Below are 24,605 nucleotides of genomic sequence, written 5' to 3'. Positions count from 1 at the left end.
TACTCCCAGAGACACACTGAGATCAGCCACCTTTAGCCCTGGCTCTGAATAGACCATACAGGATCCCCCAGCTCAAGTAAATAAATTCACTTGAAATGTTTATTGCTTTTGTGGGATAACATCACATGCACATTTAGGAAAACAAATTCAGAGGTATTCATATGTGGGTTAGACAGGCAAGTTACTACGCAACAGGGAAGACCAAGTAAATATATGTTTATAATGTTTTCATGTTTTATATTTCATTTTCATTATATATTTTCATTCTCATTTTGATAAACAGTTGTCTATTGATTATGGATGCATGTTGATTTATTCACTTGGCTTCTTATACATTCCCACCATCAGACGCTTGTATTTTGAAAGCATGATTAAAGCATGATTAAATCAGTTTATTCTATGCTTGCTATACTCAACATCTGAACTCTGAAAGAATAGTTTTATTGTTGTCTGTATTGTTTTTTAAATGACAACTGACAATATCTTCTCTCTGAAGGTAACATTGAGGTTGCTCATGTGCTTCACTCCACAACTGGTAAGCCTATGCATGGTGTTGGTTACAGTCTACTTGTTTCAAAAGTGTGGACATACAGTACGCCACTATTGTGGTCAACAAGTACCCTACGCGGCTGGCGAGGGCGTTTGTGTTTGTCGACGTTTTGATAACCTTTCACATTTAGTTTTGGCCATGCACGAGCATATCAGATTTTCCACTGTCGCCACCTGCTGGGCTGGAGTGCTAACATATGCTGTTTTCTTCGTGACTAATGATTGGATAGTCTGTTGAGTGATCGTAGTACTACCCAATACTATTTCCACACGGGGCGGGGTTTATTCTACATTCTGAACACGTTGGAGGAGTCAGGAAGTTTAGTAACAATACCTACATTTTTGGGAACGTTTGACACTACGGGCGTTTATTTTGGTATTAAAATATAAAATGGCGTCTCTAAATGGGAAACCGGACGTAATATTTGTAAGTTATTTCATGAATATTGATATTTCCTTGTGGAATTCTCTCAGCATGCTGTAATATTTATGCGGCCTCCTCGACCTCGGCTGTGTCGATTTGAATGTCCCGGCAAACTCTTCCTTGAGATACTCTGTACAGTCTACTGTGTGTGAATTTACAGCATATTGTTGCCCTGTCTATTTTTCGAGCAACGTTGCACTAGTTTTGAGAACAGTGCCGCGTTTTTCGAATGAGAGAAAAGTGTCCAACTTCCGAAGGAGAGAAGGCTTCCTGTTGACCATTTTGCTGGGTTGGTGATGGTATTTTTCAGGAGGAAGATGACCTGCCTTACGAGGAGGAGATCATCAGGAATCCGTACTCGGTCAAGTGCTGGATGCGTTACATCGAGTTCAAACAAAACTGCACAATGTCCATCCTCAACATGATATATGAACGAGCTCTGAAAGAGCTACCTGGCAGGTAGAGGCAACGTTTCTCCCAATCCTGGTCCTGGGCAAAGGGGTGCCATGCATAGTTTTGTTGTTGCCCCGAAATACACCCCCCTTGGCCCCCAGGGCCAGAATAAGAATACAATGCTAAAGGTTCATGGAAAATACTGTAGTGTCCCAGACTAATGTTTGTAGTCTGTCTCTAACTAGAGACAGGAACATTTCCACAGACAGTTACTGTTGCACATATATACAGTTGAAGTCGGAAGTTTACATACACCTTAGCCAAATACATTTAAACTCAGTTTTTCACAATTCCTGACATTTAATACTAGTAAAAATTAATTGTCTTACGTCAGCTAGGAGCACCACTTTATTTTAAGAATGTGAAATGTCAGAATAATAGTAGAGAATGATTGATTTATTTCAGCTTCTTTCATCACATTCACAGTGGGTCAGAAGTTTACGTACACTCAATTAGTATTTGGTAGCATTGCCTTTAAATTTTTTTACTTGGGTCAAACATTTCGGGTAGCCTTCCACAAGCTTCCCACAATAAGTTGGGTGAATTTTGGTCCATTCCTCCTGACAGAGCTGGTGTTACTGAGTCAGGTTTGTAAGGCCTCCTTGCTCGCACATGCTTTTTCAGTTCTGCTCACAAATTTTCTATAGGATTGATGTCAGGGCTTTGTGATGGCCACTCCAATACCTTGACTTTGTTGTCCTTAAGCCATTTTGCCACAACTTTGGAAGTATGCTTGGGGTCATTGTCCATTTGGAAGACCCATTTGCAACCAACCGTTAACTTCCTGACTGATGTCTTGAGATGTTGCTTCACTATATCCACATAATTTTCCTCCCTCATTGATGTCATCTATTTTGTGATGTGAACCAGTCCCGTCTGCAGCAAAGCAACGCCACAACATGATGCTACGACCCTGGTGCTTCACTATTGGGATAGTGTTCTTTGGCTTGCAAGCCTCTCGCTTTTCCTCCAAACATAACGATGGTCATTATAGCCAAACATTTCTATTTTTGTTTCATCAGAACAGAGGACATTTCTCCAAAAAGTATGATCTTTGTCCCCATGTGCAGTTGCAAACCGTAGTCTTTTTTTATTGCGGTTTTGGAGCCGTGGCTTCTTCCTTGCTGAGCAGCCTTTCAGGTTACGTCGATATAGGACTCGTTTTACTGTGCCTGTACCTGATTGTACCTGATTCCTACAGCATTTTTACAAGGTCCCTTGCTGCTGTTATGTGATTGATTTTCACTTTTCGCATCAAAGTACGTTAATCTCTAGGAGACAGAACGTGTCTCCTTCCTGAGCGATATGACGGCTGCTTGGTTCCAGGGTGTTTATACTTGTGCACTATTGTTTGTACAGATGAACGTGGTACTTTCAGGCATTTGGAAATTGCTCCCAAGGATGAACCTGACTTGTGGAGGTCTACAATTATTTTTCGGAGGTCTTGGCTGATTTTTAAAAATATTTTCCCATGATGTCAAGCAAAGAGGCACTGATTTGAAGGTAGGCCTTGAAATACATCCACAGGTACACCTCCAATTGACTCAAATGATGTCAATTAGCCTATCAGAAGCTTCTAAAGCCATGACATAAAGCTGTTTAAAGGCACAGTCAACTTAGTGTATGTAAACTTCTGACCCACTGGAATTGTGATACAGTGAATTATAAGTGAAATAATCTGTAAACAATTGTTGGAAAAATTACTTGTCATGCACAAAGTAGATGTCCTAACCGACTTGCCAAACATATAGTTTGTTAACAAGAAATGTGTGAAGTGGTTGAAAAACACGTTTTAATGACTCCAACCTAAGGTCATGCAGGTTCAAATCAAGTTTATTCAACAGTCTGACTTGTGATGGGACTGGTCACAAAAATGAGACTACATGTTAAGAGACGAGATTCAGATTAGTTGAAAGGCTAGTTTAACATGTGTCCTGGAAATCAGCCCTACAATTGAAGTCGGAAGTTTATGTAAACTAATTTTTGTGACCAGTCCCATCACAAGTCAGACTGTTGAATAAACTTAATTTGAACCTGCTTGACCTGTTGTCTGCTGATTTTGTCTTAATGTAGGAGTTACTCTGAGACAAAATATCCACAGAGTAGTGTTATTAACCCGACTTCCAGTACGCTGGTCTGTATGTCGGTTTGTATTTTCTGTTTTGTATTTTCAATGCTGACACAACTTGCACGCAACTTACACAATATGTCAACAATGGCCGAGTTTAACCGAAGCACAGTCCACATGTTGTCCCATGCAAAGAGCTAGCAAATATCACAAAAACTTCCAGCTGACTCTGAGGGAACGCGCTTTGGTCGACAGCATTCGGTTACATCCGGCTATTGTTCACATATTGTGCATCGCGTGAAATGCGTCAAGAGATGGAAAATGCAAGCAACAGAACCTTCCGGCCCTCAAAAAAGTGAGGTAAACAACGCTTTCCTGTGGTTACCTTATTTCTACTTCCTACCACCAAAAGAAGCAACAGCATGGCCAATCGGCCCAAAATCTAGGCTTATTTGAAAATCATAGAATGGTTATTGAATACCATACTAGTGTCTGGGTTATGATTTTAGGCATTGCTAAATGTCATGACTGTGTGTTCACGGATTGTTCATATGTGACCTTGCAGTTACAAGTTATGGTACAACTACCTGAGAGAGAGACGGAAACAGGTCAAAGGGAAGTGCATCATGGAGCCAGCCTACGAGGAGATCAACAACTGCCATGAAAGAGCACTGGTTTTCATGCACAAGGTAGGCATTTGCTTATGTCCCGCTGTCCGTCCATCCCCTGTTAAGAGAAAATACTCGCACAAACTTTGAGGAATATCATTGTCCATTCATTGGCACAGACTATCACAGAGTACATTTATGTGTGAGAGTATTTTTTACTTGGAAGTAGATTTTGTCGTCTGAGATTGTAGGAATAGTATCCCACATAACTTGTTCTTCCTGTGGATGTCCTAGATGCCGAGGATATGGCTGGACTACTGCCAGTTCCTGGTGTCTCAGTGTAAGATCACCAGGAGCAGACGCACATTTGACCGAGCGCTCCGAGCCCTTCCCGTCACTCAGCACCCTCGCATCTGGCCCCTGTACCTCCGCTTTGCCCGGAACCTGCCCCTGCCTGAGACCGCCATCCGTGTCTACCGCAGGTACCTCAAGGTAAGAGGACATTTCTAGAAGATTTGCTCCTCTGTGATTGAACTACAACCAAAGCTGAATGCCACGGAAGCCTCACCTTATGGAAGATAGTCACAGGATTAAAAAATAAATAAAAACAAAATCAGAATTCACATTAATACACACTATTTATTTTCAACAATGGTGATAAGATTTTGTCTTGGTTATGAGATTATAACAACACCAACCACACGTCACATCAGAAACCTACAATATATCACTTAACATAGAAGGTAGGCCTGGAATAGATGACAGTGTGCATTTGCCCTTAGGTGTATGTAGACCTGATCTCCCACCTTCAGCTGTAGAGTGACTGCATTACCCCGTTATCTGCTGTATCAGTACTAGACTTGTGATCAGATGAAATAGGCATACACTCTTCATTCTTGTACAGGGATGTGTGGGAGTCTTCAGATCCTCCAGCATGAAAGAAGAAGCTGAAGTAGTAGACCCCTCTTACAGGGGCTGTTAACTCTCCTATGTGGGAGTGGTAGGCATTGACAATGTTAGGGATGACCTTGCTGTAGGTCAGGTTCGTTCCTGGCTGAAGGGCCCTATTTCTCCAGTCTCTCTCAGGACATTGGAGAAGAGCACCTTTGACTCCTAGTTTTTCCATCGTGGTTTGCAGTTTTTCCACTGTGGTTTGCGGTTTCTCCTCCATGACTCCGAATTCTGTAATCAGAGTCAACATGTAGCATGAGTTCTGCAGCGCATTCCACCTCATGTTCAGTCATTGGGGTGTCGTCCTGTGCCACAGACAGGCTGCAGCTCAGAGACACCATCAGAAATGCAGTAGTTTTCATCCTTCACCTGGGTTCTGATACCTCTCTGAGTAACCTGTATTGGTCGGCATAACCTTTTTTTGATTCCAGATTTCTCTCAGCTTCTTTTCAAGCAGCCAGGTTTGACGTGATCCAGTTCACTGGAAGTTAGTCCTTGTTGGTTTTATAGTTAACTATTCAACCTTAGTCCATAAGTCAGACCCCCAAATTTGATCTGTCGGTACCATCTGGGGCTGTGATTTTTTTGTTGTTTACTTGTCTGTGATTTTGTACCTAGAGTGTGCTTTTCTGGCTTGGACAAAGCTTACTTACTGGCCCTGTTCCTAGAGTTTACTAACGTGTGATAACATTGCATCAATGTCATGTTGTGTATGTCATCTCCAAATCATATATCATTATAAATCTGAAACATTTTCAGAATATTTGGGTCAAGAGATCTCTGACCTCTAGCATTCATATTGGAATTACCTGTATGCATTACCCTGATAACCCTAGATATTTATTTAGCTCTTGTAAATATTTGAAGGAATGGACAGGATATATTTTCTCTCTGCTTAATATGTTTTCTATTCTTCCACACAAGCAGCAGTGTGGTATTCCAGAATTATATATATATTTTTCTTCACAATTTCGTGGTATCCAATTGGTTGTAGTTACAGTCTTGTCTCATCACTGCAACTCCCGTACAGACTCGGGAGAGGCGAAGGTCGAGAGCCATGCGTCCTCCGAAACACAACCCAACCAAGCCGCACTGCTTCTTGACACAATGCCCACCCAACTCGGAAGCCAGCCGCACCAAGGTGTCGGAGGAAACACCGTACACCTGGCGACCTGGTCAGCGAGCACTGCGCCCGGCCCGCCACAGGAGTCGCTAGTGCGCGATGAGACAAGGATATCTCTGCTGGCCAAACCCTCCCTAAACCGGATGACTCTGGGCCAATTGTGCGCTGCCCCATGGGCCTCCCGGTCGCGGCCGGCTGCGACAGAGCCTGGACTCGAACCCAGAATCTCTAGTGGCATAGCTAGCACTGCGATGCAGTACCTTAGACCACCTCGCCACCTGGGAGGCCCGTATTCCAAAATTATTAGATACGTGGTTGATAAAGAAAGCTACATTTATATATTGGTTGTCAAGTGCCAAAAGTCTATATTTCATAAAATGACAGTTATTTCTGCAACAGCCCCCTGGTTTTGACTCTCTCTTTCTCTGCAGCTGTCCCCAGAGAATGCGGAGGAGTACATAGATTACCTGCGTTCCTGTGGCAAGCTGGATGAAGCAGCAGTACGTCTGGCAGCCGTTGTCAACGATGAGAGCTTTGTGTCCAAGGAGGGAAAGTCTAACTACCAGGTAAGACCACGTCTGGCTCATCCTCCTTATCCCCATGTTGTTGTGTGGTTGATATCTAACGTTGTCTCCATGTTGTTTGTTTGGTTAATATCTAACAGCTATGGCACGAGCTGTGTGACCTGATCTCTCAGAACCCAGACAAGGTGAACTCTCTGAATGTTGGGGCCATCATCCGTGGAGGCCTCACTCGCTTCACAGACCAGCTGGGCAAACTCTGGTGCTCCCTGGCTGACTACTACATCCGCAGTGGACATTTTGAAAAGGTACTGGTCTGGATAGATGCATCCCAAACGGCACCCTATTCCCTTTGTATTGCACTACTTGTGACCAGAGCCCTATAGACGATCATCTTCATAGTCCACTTTTGACTTTGTCGTCATGCATCAGGGTCATTAGAAATTATGTAGGATTATAGGGTAACTCACCACCATAACATTGTCATAATATATATTTGACACATTTTGATTAGCTATTATGCATGTTATGAAGCTTTACAACATTGTTATGTAGTGCAAGTAAAGTGTTAATAAATATATTCAGTTTTTGGGATGCACACACACAGACTAATTTGAATGTTTGTGTGTTGTGGCCCACCAGGCTCGTGATGTGTATGAGGAGGCCATCTTGACGGTGGTGACGGTAAGAGATTTCACCCAGGTGTTCGACAGCTACGCCCAGTTTGAGGAGAGCATGATCGCTGCCAAGATGGAGACTACCTCAGAGTTGGGGAAAGATGAAGAAGGTGGGTGCATCTCAATAGTCTAAAGTGTCTTACTCTCCTTGTCTCTTGCTCAGATCTCAAATAACTCTATTAACCTGTCTAGGACTAGCGGAACCACCCCGCAACAGCCAGGGCGCCAAATTCAAAACAACAAAAATCTCATAATTAAAATTCCTCAAGCATACAAGTATTTTACACCATTTGAAAGATAAAATTCTCGTTAATCCAGCCACAGTGTCTGATTTCAAAAAGGATTTACAGCGAAAGCACCACGATTATGTTAAGCCACAGAAAAACAAAGTCATTTTTTCCAGCCAAAGAGAGGAGTCACAAAAAGCAGAAATAGAGATAAAATTAATCACTAACCTTTGATGTTCTTCATCAGATGACACTCATAGGACTTCATGTTACACAATACATGCATGTTTATCAAAAAAAATCTGAGTTTACATTGGTGCGTTACATTCAGTAGTTCTAAAACATGCGGTGATATTGCAGAGAGCCACATCAGAAATACTCATAATAAACATTGATAAAGATACGACTATTATACATGGAACTTTAGATAAACTTCTCCTTAATGCAACCGTTGTCAGATTTCAAAATAACTTTACGGAGAAAGCAAACCATGCAATAATCTGAGTACAGCCTTTAGACAACAAAGCAGCCAAAAAGATACCCGCCATATTGGGTAGTCAACATTACTCAGAAATAGCATTTTAAATATGCACTTACCTTTGATCTTCATCAGAATGCACTCCCAGGAATCCCAGTTCCACCATACATTTTTGTGGTCCTTCTGTAGCTCAGTTGGTAGAGCATGGCGCTTGTAACGCCAGGGTAGTGGGTTCGATCCCCGGGACCACCCATACGTAGAATGTATGCACACATGACTGTAAGTCGCTTTGGATAAAAGCGTCTGCTAAATGGCATATATTATTATTATATTATTATTATTATTATTTGATTTGTTTCGATAATGTCCATCAGTTAGGTCCAAATATCTTCTTTTGTTAGGGCATTTGATAAACAAATCCAAAAGCGCGTTCAGGTACACGTCGAACGCCGGACAAAAAGTTCTGTTACATTCCGTAGAAACATGCCAACCTGAGTATGGAATCAATCTTTAGGATATTTTTAACATAAAACTTCATTAATGTTCCAACTGGACAATTCCTTTGTCTGTACAAATGAAGTGGAACGTAGCTACCTTTCACGTGAGCGCGCCAGACCGAGGCTGTGGCATTCTGCCAGACCACTCACTCAAAGAGCCCTTATGAGCACCTCCTTTAAAGTAGAATCCTCAAAACAGGTTCTAAATACTGTTGACATCTAGTGGAAGCCTTGGGAAGTGAAACATAACTAATATCACCCTGTATCTTCTATGGGGGCTGAGTTGAAAAACTACAAACCTCAGATTTCCCACTTTCTGGTTGGATTTTTCTCAGGTTTTTGCCTGCCATATGAGTTCTGTTATACTCACAGACATCATTCAAACAGTTTTAGAAACTTCAGTGTTTTCTATCCAATACTAATAATAATATGCATATATTAGCATCTGGGACAGAGTAGGAGGCAGTTCACTCTGGGCACGCTATTTATCCAAAAGTGAAAATGCTGCCCCCTATCCTAAAAAGGTTAAGGGAAATCGATTCCTCACCTAGGTATCCATGTTACTGTTTTCCCAATCCTGGCTGCGACTTTGAGTAAAAAAAATATAATTAAATCAAATGTTATTCGTCACGTACACAGTTTACAGAAATGCTTGTACGCTAGTTCCTTCAACATAAATGTAACTGAAGAGAGTAGTCTTTGGAAGCCAGCCATTTTAGAGTATTGAGATACTCTACAATCCAGACACACTGGGTGTATCACAATTTCTCGCAAAAATAGATTTGATCTCAACGAGAATGATGTGTGTAAATAAATATTACAAGGGGGGGAATCACAGCCGCAAGTGAATGCTTTGCCTTTGTCGTCATGCACAACTCGTGTTCCCTTTCCCTCTCAGAGGACATAGACCTGGAACTGCGTTTGGCCCGCTTTGAGCAGCTGATCGCCCGCAGGCCCCTCCTGCTGAACAGTGTGCTGCTGAGACAGAATCCCCACAACGTCCACGAGTGGCATAAGAGGGTCAAACTGTACGAGGGGAAACCACGACAGGTAGCTGAAACCAGAAGTGGACACGTAGTAGAAGTGCTGATCCAGGATCAGTTTTGCCTGAATATGATTATATGAACAGATGGGACCAGATCCTAGATCAGCACTCCTACTCTGAGACCCTTTGTGGATACAGGCCCTGAGCTCTTAGCCCTAGTCTTACTGTGCCATCTTTTTGGCACTGTCTCTAATACCCATTTTATTCTACTGAACTGCGGTGTACTGCCCTGGCCTGGTTCCGTGTCCACTGTTGTAGCTGGAACCGTGATGTGAAATGAAAATATCCGAGCCAGCACAGTACTGTTCAGGTTGGAATTATGTGAAAAGGGTTTGAGAAAAATCCGAGCTAGTTTACATCTGTGTTATTGGTAGAGAGTAGCAATTAATACATGTTTACAGATTTCACATTTAACATGGCTTCTTAGTCTTTCTAGCTGGCAATAGGTACCTTGCATGCTCTTCCTCACATACATGTACAGTGTATAGAATGTGTGTCTTAACCCCTTTTTTCAGATCATCAACACCTACACAGAGGCAGTTCAGACAGTGGACCCTATGAAGGCTACTGGGAAACCCAGCTCTCTCTGGGTCTCCTTCGCCAAGTTCTACGAGGAGAACGAGCAGCTAGACGACGTGAGTCTCAAACTAAGGTTTCCCCATTTAGGAGATTTACTCCTTCAACCCAAGAGGAAGTTAAGTTTTATTTATTGTTTTAAATGTTCTTTTTCCACTTTTCCCCACCATCAGGCGCGGACCATCTTTGAGAAAGCCACCAAGGTGAACTATAAGCAGGTTGACGACCTGGCTGGCGTGTGGTGTGAATACGGAGAGATGGAGCTACGCCATGAGAACTACGAACAGGCGCTACGTATACTGAGGGTGAGACGGAGATACAGGCACAAGAAATACTGACCTGTCACACACTCCAAAGACACGTACATTTTGTTTTTACTTTTCTGTAATCCTGAATTATTTCTTATGCGTTTAAACTGCTACACATTGCTGTGTGGGCGGCTGACCTGTACTTGCTTTTTTAATGTTTTTATTTAATAACTTCAAGAAATGAAGTTAATCATCTAATCTCAAATTCTATGATGCAGACCGCTCTTCTCATAGTTTCTTATTCTTTCTATAGATGTACATTTTTTATTTTACCCTTATTTTACTAGGTAAGTTGACTGAGAACACATTCTCATTTACAGCAACGACCTGGGGAATAGTTACAGGGGGATGAATAAATACTGGATGCATGTCTGTGCAAATATCCCTCGACTTTCTCTCTTTCCAAATATGTAGAAAGCAACTGCCATCCCGTCCAAGAAGGCAGAGTACTTTGACGTGTCAGAGCCCGTGCAGAACAGAGTGTACAAGTCTCTGAAGGTCTGGTCCATGCTGGCTGACCTGGAGGAGAGTATGGGAACATTCCAGGTACTTTCTTCATGTTTCCCTCTATGGTTTCTGTCTTCGTTGTATTTCAATTGCACTGATTTAGAAAGGAAAAGAAGGTTGCTTTGATGCAACACATCTAAGGCTGCATTTACACAGGCAGCCCAAATCTGATCTTTTGCCCCATTATTGGCAAAATATCTGCTCTTATTGGTCAAAAGATCAGAATTGAGCTGCCTGTGTATACGCAATAGTCAACTAACCTTTTGGCCGCAAGAAGCTTTCATTTAAAAAAAAAATTAACATTTATTTAACTAGGCAGGTCAGTTAAGAACAAATTCTTATTTACAATGACGGCCTACCCTGGCCAAACCCGGACTACGCTGGGCCAATTGTGCGCCGCCCTATGGGACTCCCAATCATGGCCAGATGTGATACAGCCTGGATCCGAACCAGGGACTATAGCGACGCCTCTTGCACTGAGATGCAGTGCGCCACTCGGATGCAGTGCGCCACATTTAGACCGCTGCGCCACTCGGGAGCCCAAAAATCCTTCATTAGTGTTTCTGGATTGGATTAATTAACATTGTTTAGGTTTATACGTTTTATGTATTCCATGAGCTCTTCTCTCAGATGAAATCTTGTTAGAATAGGAGAAACTGAAAATTGCATCTTGTGCATAGTGATGACCCAGTTTTAGGGAACAAACATGTAACGACCATACGATGTAACTAACAACCCTACCTTTTGTCTTGGTCGTTTCTCCCCGTCAGTCCACCAAGGCGGTGTACGACCGCATCATTGACCTGCGCATAGCCACGCCCCAGATAATCATCAACTACGCCATGTTCCTGGAGGAGCACAACTACTTTGAGGAGAGCTTCAAGGTGACACCAACCACCTGCCCTGCTGCACACATCTCACTAGCCTGGTCCCAGTTCTGTTGTGCTGTCTTGACAACTCTTATGGTCATTGTCATGATGCCTGAACTGGGACCAGTCTAACATTTCACAGCCTAGAATATAAACGCTAACTCATACTGCATTCAAACTGTTACATTACAACTGGGTCATGTCTAGGGCCGAGTTCCCTACTGAACACGACCCTGACAAGGCCTTCACCCTTAACTACAGCATTTTGATCAGTTGTAAATTCCTGTTGCTGATGGTCTTCATGCGCTCTCTGCAGGCGTACGAGCGTGGCATCGCCCTCTTCAGGTGGCCCAACGTCTATGACATCTGGAACACCTACCTCACCAAATTCATCGACCGCTACGGGGGCAAAAAGCTGGAGAGGGCCCGGGACCTGTTTGAGCAGGCGCTGGATGGCTGTCCAGCCAAGTTCGCCAAGAGTAAGAGACATTGTTGTCTACGTTACTTCTGTATGTCTTTATGTCTAATGCATGTTTGTGACATCTGTCTAGACTCTAAGCTGACATGCTGTACAATGAAAAAATAATTTCCTTATACAATAAAGTCATCATCACAGTTGCTTTTTAGATACTGAGAAGCACCAAGGAAAATACAATAATTTTCACACTACGAAGCCAAGCTGTACTGTGCTGGCCTGGTTAAGCATCCACCACAGTTGCAGGAACCGTGCTGGGATTGACAGATGTTAAAAGACCATGACCGAGCCAGCTCAGTACGGTTCAGGTTGGCATAATAGTATGAAAAGGGTGTTCAAGTATCTTTCAGCCTCAGTCAGTTTTTATAATCAGTTTGTTGCTGGGTTCTATTTGTAATAATGGCCTTATTTATGTGGTACTATCCCCCCAGCTACAGGAATGACGAGTGATATGTTAACTATTTTCTGTTGTGATTGACAGCCATCTACCTGCTGTACGCCAAACTGGAAGAGGAGTTTGGGTTGGCGCGTCACGCCATGGCGGTGTACGAGAGAGCTACGCAGGCGGTGGACAACACGGAGAGGCATCACATGTTCAACATATACATCAAGAGGGCTGCAGAGATCTACGGTGTCACCTACACCAGAGCGATCTACCAGAAAGCCATCGAGGTAAGAGTGTTATGGCTCATTTTGTTATGCACACACACACAGGTGCATCTCAATAGTCTAAATCAGTGTCCCGCGAGGGGCGTCCAATCCGGCCTGTGGATGGTTTGAGGGAAAAAATATATATATATCAGTTAAAGTCGGAAGTTTACATAGGTTGGAGTCATTTAATACTTGTTTATCAACCACTCCATTTCTTGTTAATAAACTATAGTTTTGGCAAGACATATACTTTTGTGCATAACACAAGTAATTTTTCCAACAATTGTTTAGACAGATTATTTAACTTATAATTCACTGTATCACAATTCCAGTGGGTCAGAAGTTTACATAGACTAAGTTCACTGTGCCTTTAAACAGCTTGGAAAATTCCGTCATGCTTTTATGTGAAGCTTCTGATCATTTCACATCATTTGAGTCAATTGGAGGTGTACCTGTGGATGTATTTCAAGGCCTACCTTCAAACCCAGTGCCTCTTTGCTTGACATGGGAAAATCAAAAGAAATCTTCCAAGACCTCAGAAAATTGTAGACCTCCACAGGTCTGGTTCATCCTTGGGAGCAATTTCCAAACACCTGACGGTACCACGCTCATCTGTACAAACAATAGTACGCAAGTATAAACACCATGGTATCATACCGCTGAGGAAGGAGACGCGTTCTATCTCCTACTTTGGTGAGAAAAGTGCAAATCAATCCCAGAACAACAGCAAAGGACCTTGTGGAAATGCTGGAGGAAACAGGTACAAAAGTATCCACAGTAAAACGAGTCCTATATCGACATAACCTCAAAGGCCGCTCAGCAAGGAAGAAGCCACTGCTCCAAAACCACCATAAAAAAAACAGACTACGGATTGCAACTGCAGATGGGGACAAAAATTTTACTTTTTGGAGAAATGTCCTCTGGTCTGATGAAACGAAAATAGAATTGTTTGGCTATAATGACCATCGTTATATTTGGAGGAAAAAGGGAAGGCTTGCAAGCCGAAGAACACCATCCCATCCGTGAAGCACAGGGGTGGCAGCATCATGTTGTGGGGGTGCTTTGCTGCAGGAGGGACTGGTGCACTTCACAAAATAGATGGCATCATGAGGATGGAAAATTATGTGGATATATTGAAACAACATCTCAAGACATCAGTCAGGAAGTTAAAGGTTGGTCGCAAATGGGTCTTCCAATGGACAATGACCCCAAGCATACTTCCAAAGTTGAGGCAAAATGCCTTTAAGGACAACAAAGTCAAGGTATTGGAGTGGCCATCACAAAGCCCTGACCCCAATCAAATCAAATTTATTTATATAGCCCTTCGTACATCAGCTGATATCTCAAAGTGCTGTACAGAAACCCAGCCTAAAACCCCAAACAGCAAGCAATGCAGGTGTAGAAGCACGGTGGCTAGGAAAAACTCCCTAGAAAGGCCAAAACCTAGGAAGAAACCTAGAGGAACCAGGCTATGTGGGGTGGCCAGTCCTTTTCTGGCTGTGCCGGGTGGAGATTATAACAGAACATGGCCAAGATGTTCAAATGTTCATAAATGACCAGCATGGTTGAATAATAATAAGGCAGAATAGTTGAAACTGGAGCAGCAGCACAGTCAGGTGGACTGGGGACAGCAAGGAGTCATCATGTCAGGTGGTCCTGGGGCATGGTCCTCCGAGAGAGAGAAAGAAATAGAGAAATAGAGAGAGCATACTTAAATTCACACAGGACACCAGATAAGACAGGAGAAGTACTCCAGATAAAACAGACTGACCCTAGCCCCCCGACACAAACTACTGCAGCATAAATACTGGAGGCTGAGACAGGAGGGGTCAGGAGACACTGTGGCCCCATCCGATGATACCCCAGGACAGGGCCAAACAGGAAGGATATAACCCGACCCGCTTTGCCAAAGCACAGCCCCCACACCACTGGAGGGATATCTTCAACCACCAACTTACCATCCTGAGACAAGGCCGAGTACAGCCCACAAAGATCTCCGCCACGGCACAACCCAAGGGGGGTGCCAACCCAGACAGGAAGATTACGTCAGTGACCCACTCAAGTGACGCACCCCTCCTAGGGACGGCTTGAAAGAGCACTAGTAACCCAGTGACTCAGCCCCTGTAATAGTGTTAGAGGCAGAGAATCCCAGTGGAGAGAGGGGAACCGGCCAAGCAGAGACGGCAAGGGCGGTTTGTTGCTCCAGAGCCTTTCCGTTCACCTTCACACTCCTGGGCCAGACTACACTCAATCATATGAAGAGATGAGTCTTCAATAAAGGCTTAAAGGTTAAGACCGAGTCTGCGTCTCTCACATGGGTAGGCAGACCATTCCATAAAAATTGAGCTCTATAGGAGAAAGCCCTGCCTCCAGCTGTTTGCTTAGAAATTCTAGGGACAATTAGGAGGCCTGCGTCTTGTGACCGTAGCATCCGTGTAGGTATGTACGGTAGGACCAAATCAGAAAGATCGGTAGGAGCAAGCCCATGTAATGCTTTGTAGGTTAGCAGTAAAACCTTTATCAGCCCTTGCCTTAACAGGAAGCCAGTGTAGGGAGGCTAGCACTGGAGTAATATGATACTTTAAAAAAATTCTAGTCAGGATAACTGAAGTTATTTTGTGTTCTATCCGGGTAACCGGAAAGTAGATCATTGCAGTAGTCTAACCTAGATGTAACAAAAGCATGGATTAATATTTCTGCATCATTTTTGGACAAAGTTTATGATTTTTGCAATGTTACGTAGATGGAAAAAGCTGTCCGTGAAACAGTCTTGATATGTTCGTCAAAAGAGAGATCAGGGTCCAGAGTAAAGCCGAGGTCCTTCACAGTTTTATTTGAGACGACTGTACAACCATCAAGATTAATTGTCAGATTCAACAGAAGATCTCTTTGTTTCTTGGGACCTAGAACAAGCATCTCTGTTTTGTCCGAGTTTAAAAGTCGAACTTTTGCAGCCATCCACTTATGTCTGAAACACAGGCTTTTGGCGAGGGCAATTTTGGGGCTTCACCATGTTTCATTGAAATGTAAATCCGCATAGCAGTGGAAGTTAACATTATGTTTTCGAATGACATCCCCAAGAGGTAAATATATAGTGAAAACGATAGTGGTCCTAAAACGGAACCTTGAGGAACACCGAAATGTACATTTGATTTGTCAGAGGACAAACCATTCACAGAGTAAAACTGCTATCTTTCTGACAGATAAAATCTCAACCAGGCCGGCACTTGTCCGTGTAGACCAATTTGGGTTTCAAATCTCTCCAAAAGAACGTGATCGATGGTATCAAAAGCAGCACTAAGGTCTAGGAGCACGAAGACAGCTGCAGAACCTCGGTCTGATGCCATTAAAAGGTAATTCACCACCTTCACAAGTGCAGTCTCAGTGCTATGATGGGGTCTAAACACCAGACTGAACCAGACTGAAGCATTTCGTATACATTGTTTGTCTTCAGGAAGGCAGTGAGTTGCTGCGCAACAGCTCTTTCTAAAATTTTTGAGAGTAATGGAAGATTTGATATAGGCTGCTAGTTTTTTATATTTTCTGGGTCAAGGTTTGGCTTTTTCAAGAGAGGCTTTATTACTGCCACTTTTAGTGAGTTTGGTACACATCTGGTGGATAGAGAGCTGATTATTATGTTCAACATAGGAGGGCCATCACAGGAAGCAGCTCTTTCAGTAGTTTAGTTGAAATAGGGTCCAGTATGCAGCTTGAAGGTTTAGGGGCCATGATTATTTTCATAATTTTCATCATTGTGTCAAGAGATATAGTACTAAAACACTTGAGTGTCTCTCTTGATCCTAGGTCCTGGCAGAGTTGTGCAGACTCAGGACAACTGAGCTTTGGAGGAATACGCAGATTTAAAGAGGAGTCCGTAATTTGCTTTCTAATGATCATGATCTTTTCCTCAAAGAAGTTCATGAATTTATTACTGCTGAAGTGAAAGCCATCCTCACTTGGGGAATGCTGCTTTTTAGTTAGCTTTGCGACAGTATCAAAAATACATTTCGGATTGTTCTTATTTTCCTCAATTAAGTTGGAAAAATAGGATGATTGAGCAGCAGTGAGGGCTCTTCGATACTGCACGGTACTATCTTTCCAAGCTAGTCGGAAGACTTCCAGTTTGGTGTGGCGCCTTTTCCATTCCAATTTTCTGGAAGCTTGCTTCAGAGCTCAGGTATTTTCTGTATACCAGGGAGCTAGTTTCTTATGAGAAATGTTTTTAGGGGTGCAACTGCATCTAAGGTATTGCTCAAGGTTAAATTTAGTTCCTCAGTTTGGTGGTTAACTGATTTTTGTCCTCTGACGTCCTTGGGTAGGCAGAGGGAGTCTGGAAGGTATCAAGGAATCTTGTGTTTATAGCACAACTTTTGATGCTTCTTGGTTTGGGTCTGAGCAGATTATTTGTTGCAAATGTAATAAAATGTTGGTCCGATAGTCCAGGATTATGAGGAAAAACATTAAGATCCACAACATTTATTCCATGGGACAAAACTAGGTCTGACTGTGACAGTGAGTGGGTCCAGAGACATGTTTGGACAAAACCCAGTCGATGATGGCTCCAAAAGCCCCTTGGAGTGGGTTTGTGGACTTTTCCATGTGAATATTAAAGTCACCAAAATTATTATATTATCTGCCATGACTACAAGGTCCGAAAGGAATTCAGGGAACTCAATGAGGAACGCTGTATATGGCCCAGGGGGCCTGTAAACAGTAGCTATAAAAAGTGATTGAGTAGGCTGCATAGATTTCATGACTAGAAGCTCAAAAGACGAAAACACCCTTTTTTTGTGTAAATTGACATTAGCTGCAGTTACATTTTTAATTACACCTCCGCCTTTGCGGGATGCATGGGGGATATGGTCACTAGTGTAGCCAAGAGGTGAGGCCTCATTTATCACAGTAAATTCAGCGGGTTTAAGCCATGTTTCATTCAGGCCAATCACATCAGATTATGATCAGTGATTAGTTCATTGACTATAACTGCCTTTGAAGTAAGAGATCTAACATTAAGTAGCCCTATTTTGAGATGTGAGGTATCACGATCTCTTTCAATGATTGCATCAATGGAGGAGGTCTTTATCCTAGTGAGTTTGCTAAGGTGCACAGACACGGTCTCAATGGGGATAGCTGAGCTGACTACACTGACTGTGCTAGTGGCAGACTCCACTAAGCTGGCAGGCTGGCTAACAGCCTGCTGCCTGGCCTGCACCCTATTTCATTGTGGAGCTAGAGGAGTTAGAGCCCTGTCTATGTTGGTAGATAAGATGAGAGCACCTCTCCAGCTAGGATGGAGTCCGTCACTCCTCAGCAGGCCAGGTTTGGTCCTGTTTGTGGGTGAGTCCCAGAAAGAGGGCCAATTATCTATATCTATCTATATTTTGGGAGGGGCAGAAAACAATTTTCAACCAGCGATTGAGTTGTGAGACTCTGCTGTAGAGCTCATCACTCCCCCTAACTGGGAGGGGGCCAGAGACAATTACTCGATGCCGACACATCTTTCTAGCTGATTTACACGCTGAAGCTATGTTGCGCTTGGTGACTTCTGACTGTTTCATCCTAACCTCATTGGTGCCGACGTGGATAACAATATCTCTATACTCTCTCCACTCGCCAGTTTTAGCTTTAGCCAGCACCATCTCCAGATTAGCATTACCGTCGGTAGCCCTGCCCCCTGGTCAACAGTGTATGATCGCTGGATGATTCGTTTTAAGTCTAATACTGCGGGTAATGGAGTCACCAATGACTAGGGTTTTCAATTTGTCAGAGCTAATGGTGGGAAGCTTTGGCGTCTCAGACCCCGTAACGGGAGATGGCTCGGCCTCTGACTCCAACTCGCTGCTTAATGGGGAAAACCGGTTGAAAGTTTCTGTCGGCTGAATGAGCGACACCGGTTGAGCATTCCTACAGCATTTCCCTCCAGAAGCCGTGAGAAAGTTGTCCAGCTGCGGGGACCGTGCGAGGGGATTTATACTAACGTTACTATCTGTACTTACTGGTGGCACAGACGCTGTTTCATCCTTTCCTACACTGAAATTACCCTTGCCTAACGATTGCGTCTGAAGCTGGGCTTGCAGCACAGCTATCCTCACCATAAGGCGATCGTTCTCCTGTATATTATGAGTACAGCGACTGCAATTAGAGGGCATCATGTTAATGTTACTACTTAGCTTCGGCTATTGGAGGTCCTGACGAACAATGTCCAGATAAAGCGTCCGGAGTGAAAAAGTTGAGTGAGGGGAAAAACAAAAAATATAAACAGTAATTAAAAAGTAAAAACCGTAAAGTTGTCAGGTAGCAAAGTAAGGTTGGCAACAAAACGCACAGCAACACGTAAACAAGTCTGCAAGTTGTGACCGGAAGTAACCCTAGAAGAGTGTGGCTTGGGATGAGTTGGACCGCAGAGTAAAGGAAAGCAGCCACAAGTGCTCAGCGTATGTGGGAATTCCTTCAAGACTGTTGGAAAAGCATTCCTCGTGAAGCGGTTTGAGAGAATGCCATGAGTGTGCAAAGCTGTCATCAAGGCAAAGGGCACTTATTTGATGAATCTAAAATATATTTTGATTTGTTTAACACTTTTTTTCCCCTACATGATTCCGTATGTGTTATTTCATAGTTTTGATGTATTCACTATTATTCTACAATGTAGAAAATAGTACAAATAAAGAAAAACCCTTGAATAAGTAGGTGTGTCCAACCTTATATAGATTCAAAAAAATTGTGAGGGGGGAACAAACTCAATATACTTTCAAATGATTAAAACCAAATAGAAATGTTGTAAAAATGACAAGAGACCTACATTCATGCCATTTCTTGACTGTCTCCAGCTCGCTAATAATCACTGAAATGAAAGCTAGACAATCAGTGAGCATAAAACATTTCCTAAAAGATGGATATTGGAAAATGTTTTGCTAATTCTGACGGCGAAGAAAGATAGCACATCTTCTGTTTCGGCTCTCCGGACCTCGTTGAAGAACGAATGCAGCCCCCATGGCAAAATGAGTTAGACACCCCTAAATTAATCATGTGATTTTTATTTATTGAGATGGTGTATATGGTTATAATATATTCGAATATATAATATCGAATATTCGAATATATAATAATAATATTTATTTATTGAGATGGTGCAACTAATATATTCGAATATATAATATCATATGTTGTTTTCTTCCAGGTGCTTCCAGACGAACACTCCAGGGACATGTGCCTGCGCTTCGCTGACATGGAGAGCAAACTGGGCGAGATCGACCGGGGCAGAGCCATATACTCCTATTGCTCTCAGATCTGTGACCCACGGGTGAGCTCTCACTCTCTGACCCAGGGTCCTCTTCATTAGTGCACACTAGAGCTGGGCAATATGAACAAAAATCCATATTGCGATAAATTGCCTGAATTGATGTGATAACAATAAATAGAGTGATACGTTTATAACATTAATGTGACTACTACTACTACTACTAACTACTACTAGTTTGATGGTTGTAGCCACAAATTGTGCCATTAACTCTGCAAACTTATTTAATTTCAAACTTCACATTTCTCTAGTGTACGCTACTTATCATAATTAATGATATAAGCAAAATGCCTGCGATAAGTTATCGGTATGGTCGGTGACAATAATTTGTGGTTTATCGTCCGAGCACACAGTAGGAAACTGTTATTGAACAGAACTAGCTGTTCTTATTGGACAATCCACGTACTCCTTCCCTGTTTCAGTCCTTTCCTCAATTTGTGGAAACACAGGTTTGTGCACAGTAGCGATAAAAAGTTTTACTTCCTGTGTGTGTGTTTGCTTCAGATGACGGCCACGTTCTGGCAGACGTGGAAGGAGTTTGAGATCCGCCATGGGAACGAAGACACTATCCGGGAGATGCTGAGGATCAAGCGCAGCGTCCAGGCCACGTACAACACACAGGTCAACTTCATGTCCTCACAGATGATGAAGGCCACCACCAACGCCACCAGTAAGAATGCACACACACACACGCATACAAACCTATACGCACCCACACCTTTGGTCTCTAATGATGAATCAATTAATCTCGTGTCATCTTCCATGTTGATTTTTAACATGATTTTGTAGTGTCATGCTTACAGCTGTAAATGTTTTTCATGAAAAACACAGGCCAGATGGGGCTTGGTTAGTGTTAGGGCTGAATCAGGGTTAGGGTGTACCTCTGTTATTTTATGTCTGTGCAGTCTCAGACCTTGCCCCGGGTCAGCTGGGGCTGGATGATATGAAGCTGTTGGAGCAGCAGGCCCAACAGCTGGCCGCCGAGGCTGAACAGGACAAACCCAAACTCAAAGAGAAGATCCTCTTCGTCAGGTCTGTCATCCATCCACTTAGCATCCTTTCCACTGTCCTCCGAAAACCCAACTGCAGACCAGGGCCCGTATCCACAAACCGTCTCAGAATATTAGCGCTGATCTAAGATTTTAAATCATAATGAATAAGATAATATGGACAGATCCTCGATCAGCACTCCTATTTTTAGATGCTGCGTGGGTACGGGCCCAGTAAGTGGCCAGTCATTTAATATAAATACAACAATGCAGAAATGGTTCAATACTGGTCTTAACCACTCTGTGTCATTGTGAATCTGTTTGTTTAGGAGTGACACATCTCGCAGTGAGCTGGCTGAACTGGCCAAACAAGCCAACCCCGATGAGATTGATATTGATGATGAGGATGGTGATGATGAAGACCAGGGCCCAGAGGGTGAGTTAAAACACCACCAGGTGGCGCTGTTCAGGAGGGAGCAATGCTACAGAACATTCACATAGAAATGGACTGTGTAGATTATAGAAAATTATTCTGTCATATAATATAGAAGCATGACAACTCTATACATTGCATTTCTATCTGCAATGTTTTGAATGTTTCACTTGATTTAATATGTTCTAGCTGTTTTCTTGACAGACCTAATAATAAAAAATATTAATAAATATATAAACATCCCTTCAAATTAGTGTATTCGGCTATTTCAGCCACACCTGTTGCTGACAGGTGTATAAAATTGAGGATAGAGCCATGCAATCTCAAAAATGAGCAGTAGAATGGCCTTGATGAAAGCACAGTGACTTTCAACGTAGCACCGTCATAGGATGCCACCTTTCCAACAAGTGAGTTTGTCAAATTTCTGTCCTGCTAGAGCTGCCCCGGTCAACTAAGTGCTGTTATTGTGAAGTGAAATCATCTAGGAGCAATATGGTTCAGCCGCGAAGAGGTAGGCCACACATCTGTCCTCGGTTGCAACACTCACTACTGAGTTCTAAACTGTCTCTGAACTGTTGTTGGGAGCGTCATGAAATGCGTTTCCATGGCCAAGCAGGCGCACACAAGCCTAAGATCCCCATGCGCAATGCCAAGCATCAGCTGGAGTGGTGTAAAGCTTGCCAATATTGAACTCTGGAGCAGTAGAAATGTGTTCTTTGGAGTGATGAATCACGATTCACATTCTGGGTTTGGCGGATGCCAGGAGAACGCTACCTGCCCGAATGCATAGTGCCAACTGTAAAGTTTGGTGGAGGAGGATTAATGGTCTGGTGCTGTTTTTCATGGTTTGGGCAAGGCCCCTTAGTTCCAATGAAGGGAAATCTTAACGCTCCAGCATGCAATGACATTCTAGACGATTCTGTGCTTCCAACTTTGTGGCAACAATTTGGGGGAAGGCTCTTTCCTGTTTCAGCATGACAATGCCCCAGTCCACAAATCGAGGTGCATACAGAAATGGTTTGTCGAGATCAGGGTGGAGTCCTGACCTCAACCCCATCAAACACCTTTGGGATGAATTGGAACCTAATCGCCCAACATCAGTGCCCGCAGCAATGTTCCAACATCTAGTGGAGCGCATTCCCAGAAGAGTGGAGGCTGTAATAGCAACAAAGGGGGGACCAACTCCACTAGATGTTGGAACATTGCTGTGGGTACGGATGTTGACCAATTAGGTTCCAATTCATCCCAAATGTTTTTGAACGAGCAGGTGTGTGTCCACATACTTTGAGAGAGTGAGAGATGCCTTGCAGGCACAGCGTGATGGCTGCAACAAGCATGTGACCTGTTTACTTTGAGAGTGGTGTCAATGTTCCAAATGGCACCCTATCCCCTATATAGTGCACTTTTAACTGGTCATAGGTAGTCCACTATATAGAGGATAGGGTGCCATTTGAGACACTACCATGGTGTTTATGTAAATGTCTGCTTTGATTATGTTTGTCTCTCTCCAGAGGTGCAGCTGGAACAGAAAAGTGTCCCCACTGCTGTCTTTGGAGGGCTGAAAGAAGGAGAAGATTGAATACGTTAAGGCTTTTAGAGATATTTTTGTAACCCTTTCCAGCTTTATGCAAGTCAATCATTCTTAATCTTAGGTCTTCTGAGATCTTTTTTGTTCGAGGCATGCTTCTTGTGAATAGCAAACTTTGAGTGTTTTTTTTATAGGGCAAGGCAGCTCTAACCAACATCTCCAATTTCGTCTCATTGATTGGGCTCCAGGTTAGCTGACTCCTGACTGCAATAGCTTTTTGAGAAGTCATTAGCCTAGAGGTTCATACTTTTCCCAACCTACACTGTGAATGTTTAAATTATGTATTCAATATAGACAAGAAAAATACAATAATTTGTGTGTTATTAGTTTAAGCACACTGTTTGTCTATTATTGTGACTTAGATGATCAGACCAAATTTGATGACCAATTTATGCCGAAAGCCAAGTAATTCCAAAGGGTTCATACTTTTTCTTGCCACTGTATGTTGTCGACTGTAAGTGTTTTGCTCGATCAGTGAATAAAAATGAGATTTGTGAATAAAGTTTAAATGCTCCTTATTCTAAAAACAATGTAAATGCTCAATTTCCTTCTAAACATGAGGACCAAGGCACGTTTCATGAAGTTAAAATGTTTAAATTACGACGGCATGTTCAATAACAAAATCGTAAAAACGAATGACGTGTTTTGGCACAAGTTGTCAGGTAGTTTTTAAGATTTTTCTATTGAACATGCTCTGTATGTGGGCCTTGGTCCTCCTTGTTATTTATGTCAAATTAACCCCTTAACCAAAGAGCGCCTTCAACATACAAAGATCTACTAGTAGTGTATCCTAGCAGCGCTTCCTATTCTTTTTTTCAACAAATGCTCCTTCTTGATGTAGTGATGCATTAAAGCAAAACTAGCATTGGCAACAAGGTGGCACTCTTTCTACAGTTGAAATCACTGTTTGCTACAGTATTGTATTTTTATGGATCCCCATTAGCGCAGCTACTCTTCCTGGGCTCCAGCAAAATTAAGGCAGTTCATACAATTTTAAAAGCGAAACAATACATTCACAGATTTCACAACACACTGTGTGCTCTCATGCCCCTACTCCACCACTACCACCCTACACTTGCACATATTTTTGAGTCTGTTGTATGTCTTGCCATTGCGATTATTTCAACCTGCATGACATTTGAGTCTGTTCAATGGTTCAATGAAATTGATGTGTAAACTGCTGACAACTCTCACTGTAAGTCCAACACCATGACTGACAGAGTCTGTGCAGCAGTGCTTTACTGCAGAAAGAGGAGCTTACTTCCCTAGAAAAACAGAGGGAGTAGTTACG

At 42.8% G+C, this 24,605-nt stretch overlaps 1 protein-coding gene across 3 annotated transcripts; it reads left to right on the top strand.

Moving 5' to 3' along the window:
* The first annotated feature begins 809 nt into the window (after positions 1-809).
* Positions 810-23,833, top strand: LOC118365088 (pre-mRNA-splicing factor SYF1-like). Of its 3 annotated transcripts, none has more exons than XM_052490682.1 (19): positions 810-976; positions 1,284-1,432; positions 4,060-4,183; positions 4,397-4,594; positions 6,608-6,742; positions 6,841-7,005; positions 7,340-7,484; positions 9,475-9,626; positions 10,137-10,256; positions 10,371-10,502; positions 10,920-11,051; positions 11,783-11,896; positions 12,198-12,360; positions 12,838-13,028; positions 20,185-20,307; positions 20,809-20,974; positions 21,210-21,336; positions 21,623-21,729; positions 22,163-23,214. In XM_052490682.1, the coding sequence occupies exons 1-19, from the start codon at positions 941-943 to the stop codon at positions 22,414-22,416; spliced, it is 2,733 nt and encodes a 910-aa protein (XP_052346642.1). In that variant the 5' UTR covers positions 810-940; the 3' UTR covers positions 22,417-23,214. The 3 variants fall into 3 exon arrangements, with proteins under 3 accessions (XP_052346642.1, XP_035602923.1, XP_052346643.1); XM_035747030.2 differs by lacking the exon at positions 22,163-23,214 and adding an exon at positions 23,238-23,833 and having other exon boundaries at positions 926-976; XM_052490683.1 differs by lacking the exons at positions 810-976; positions 1,284-1,432 and adding an exon at positions 1,818-2,929.
* The last annotated feature ends 772 nt before the right edge of the window (positions 23,834-24,605 follow it).

The sequence above is a fragment of the Oncorhynchus keta genome, chromosome 32 (assembly GCF_023373465.1).
Source record: "Oncorhynchus keta strain PuntledgeMale-10-30-2019 chromosome 32, Oket_V2, whole genome shotgun sequence".
Lineage (NCBI taxonomy): Eukaryota > Metazoa > Chordata > Actinopteri > Salmoniformes > Salmonidae > Oncorhynchus > Oncorhynchus keta.
The sequence above is the reverse complement of the archived record's forward strand: the minus strand, read 5'-3'. Positions and strand labels throughout refer to the sequence as shown.

What these genes read in the sequence shown, in the direction of transcription:
- LOC118365088 (XM_052490682.1), top strand. Translation starts at nt 941, where the DNA reads ATGGCGTCTCTAAATGGGAAACCGGACGTAATATTT. An exon ending in GGCCACCACCAACGCCACCA is followed by an intron (nt 20,975 to 21,209) that starts GTAAGAATGCAC and finishes ATGTCTGTGCAG; the next exon opens with TCTCAGACCTTGCCCCGGGT. An exon ending in GAGAAGATCCTCTTCGTCAG is followed by an intron (nt 21,337 to 21,622) that starts GTCTGTCATCCA and finishes CTGTTTGTTTAG; the next exon opens with GAGTGACACATCTCGCAGTG.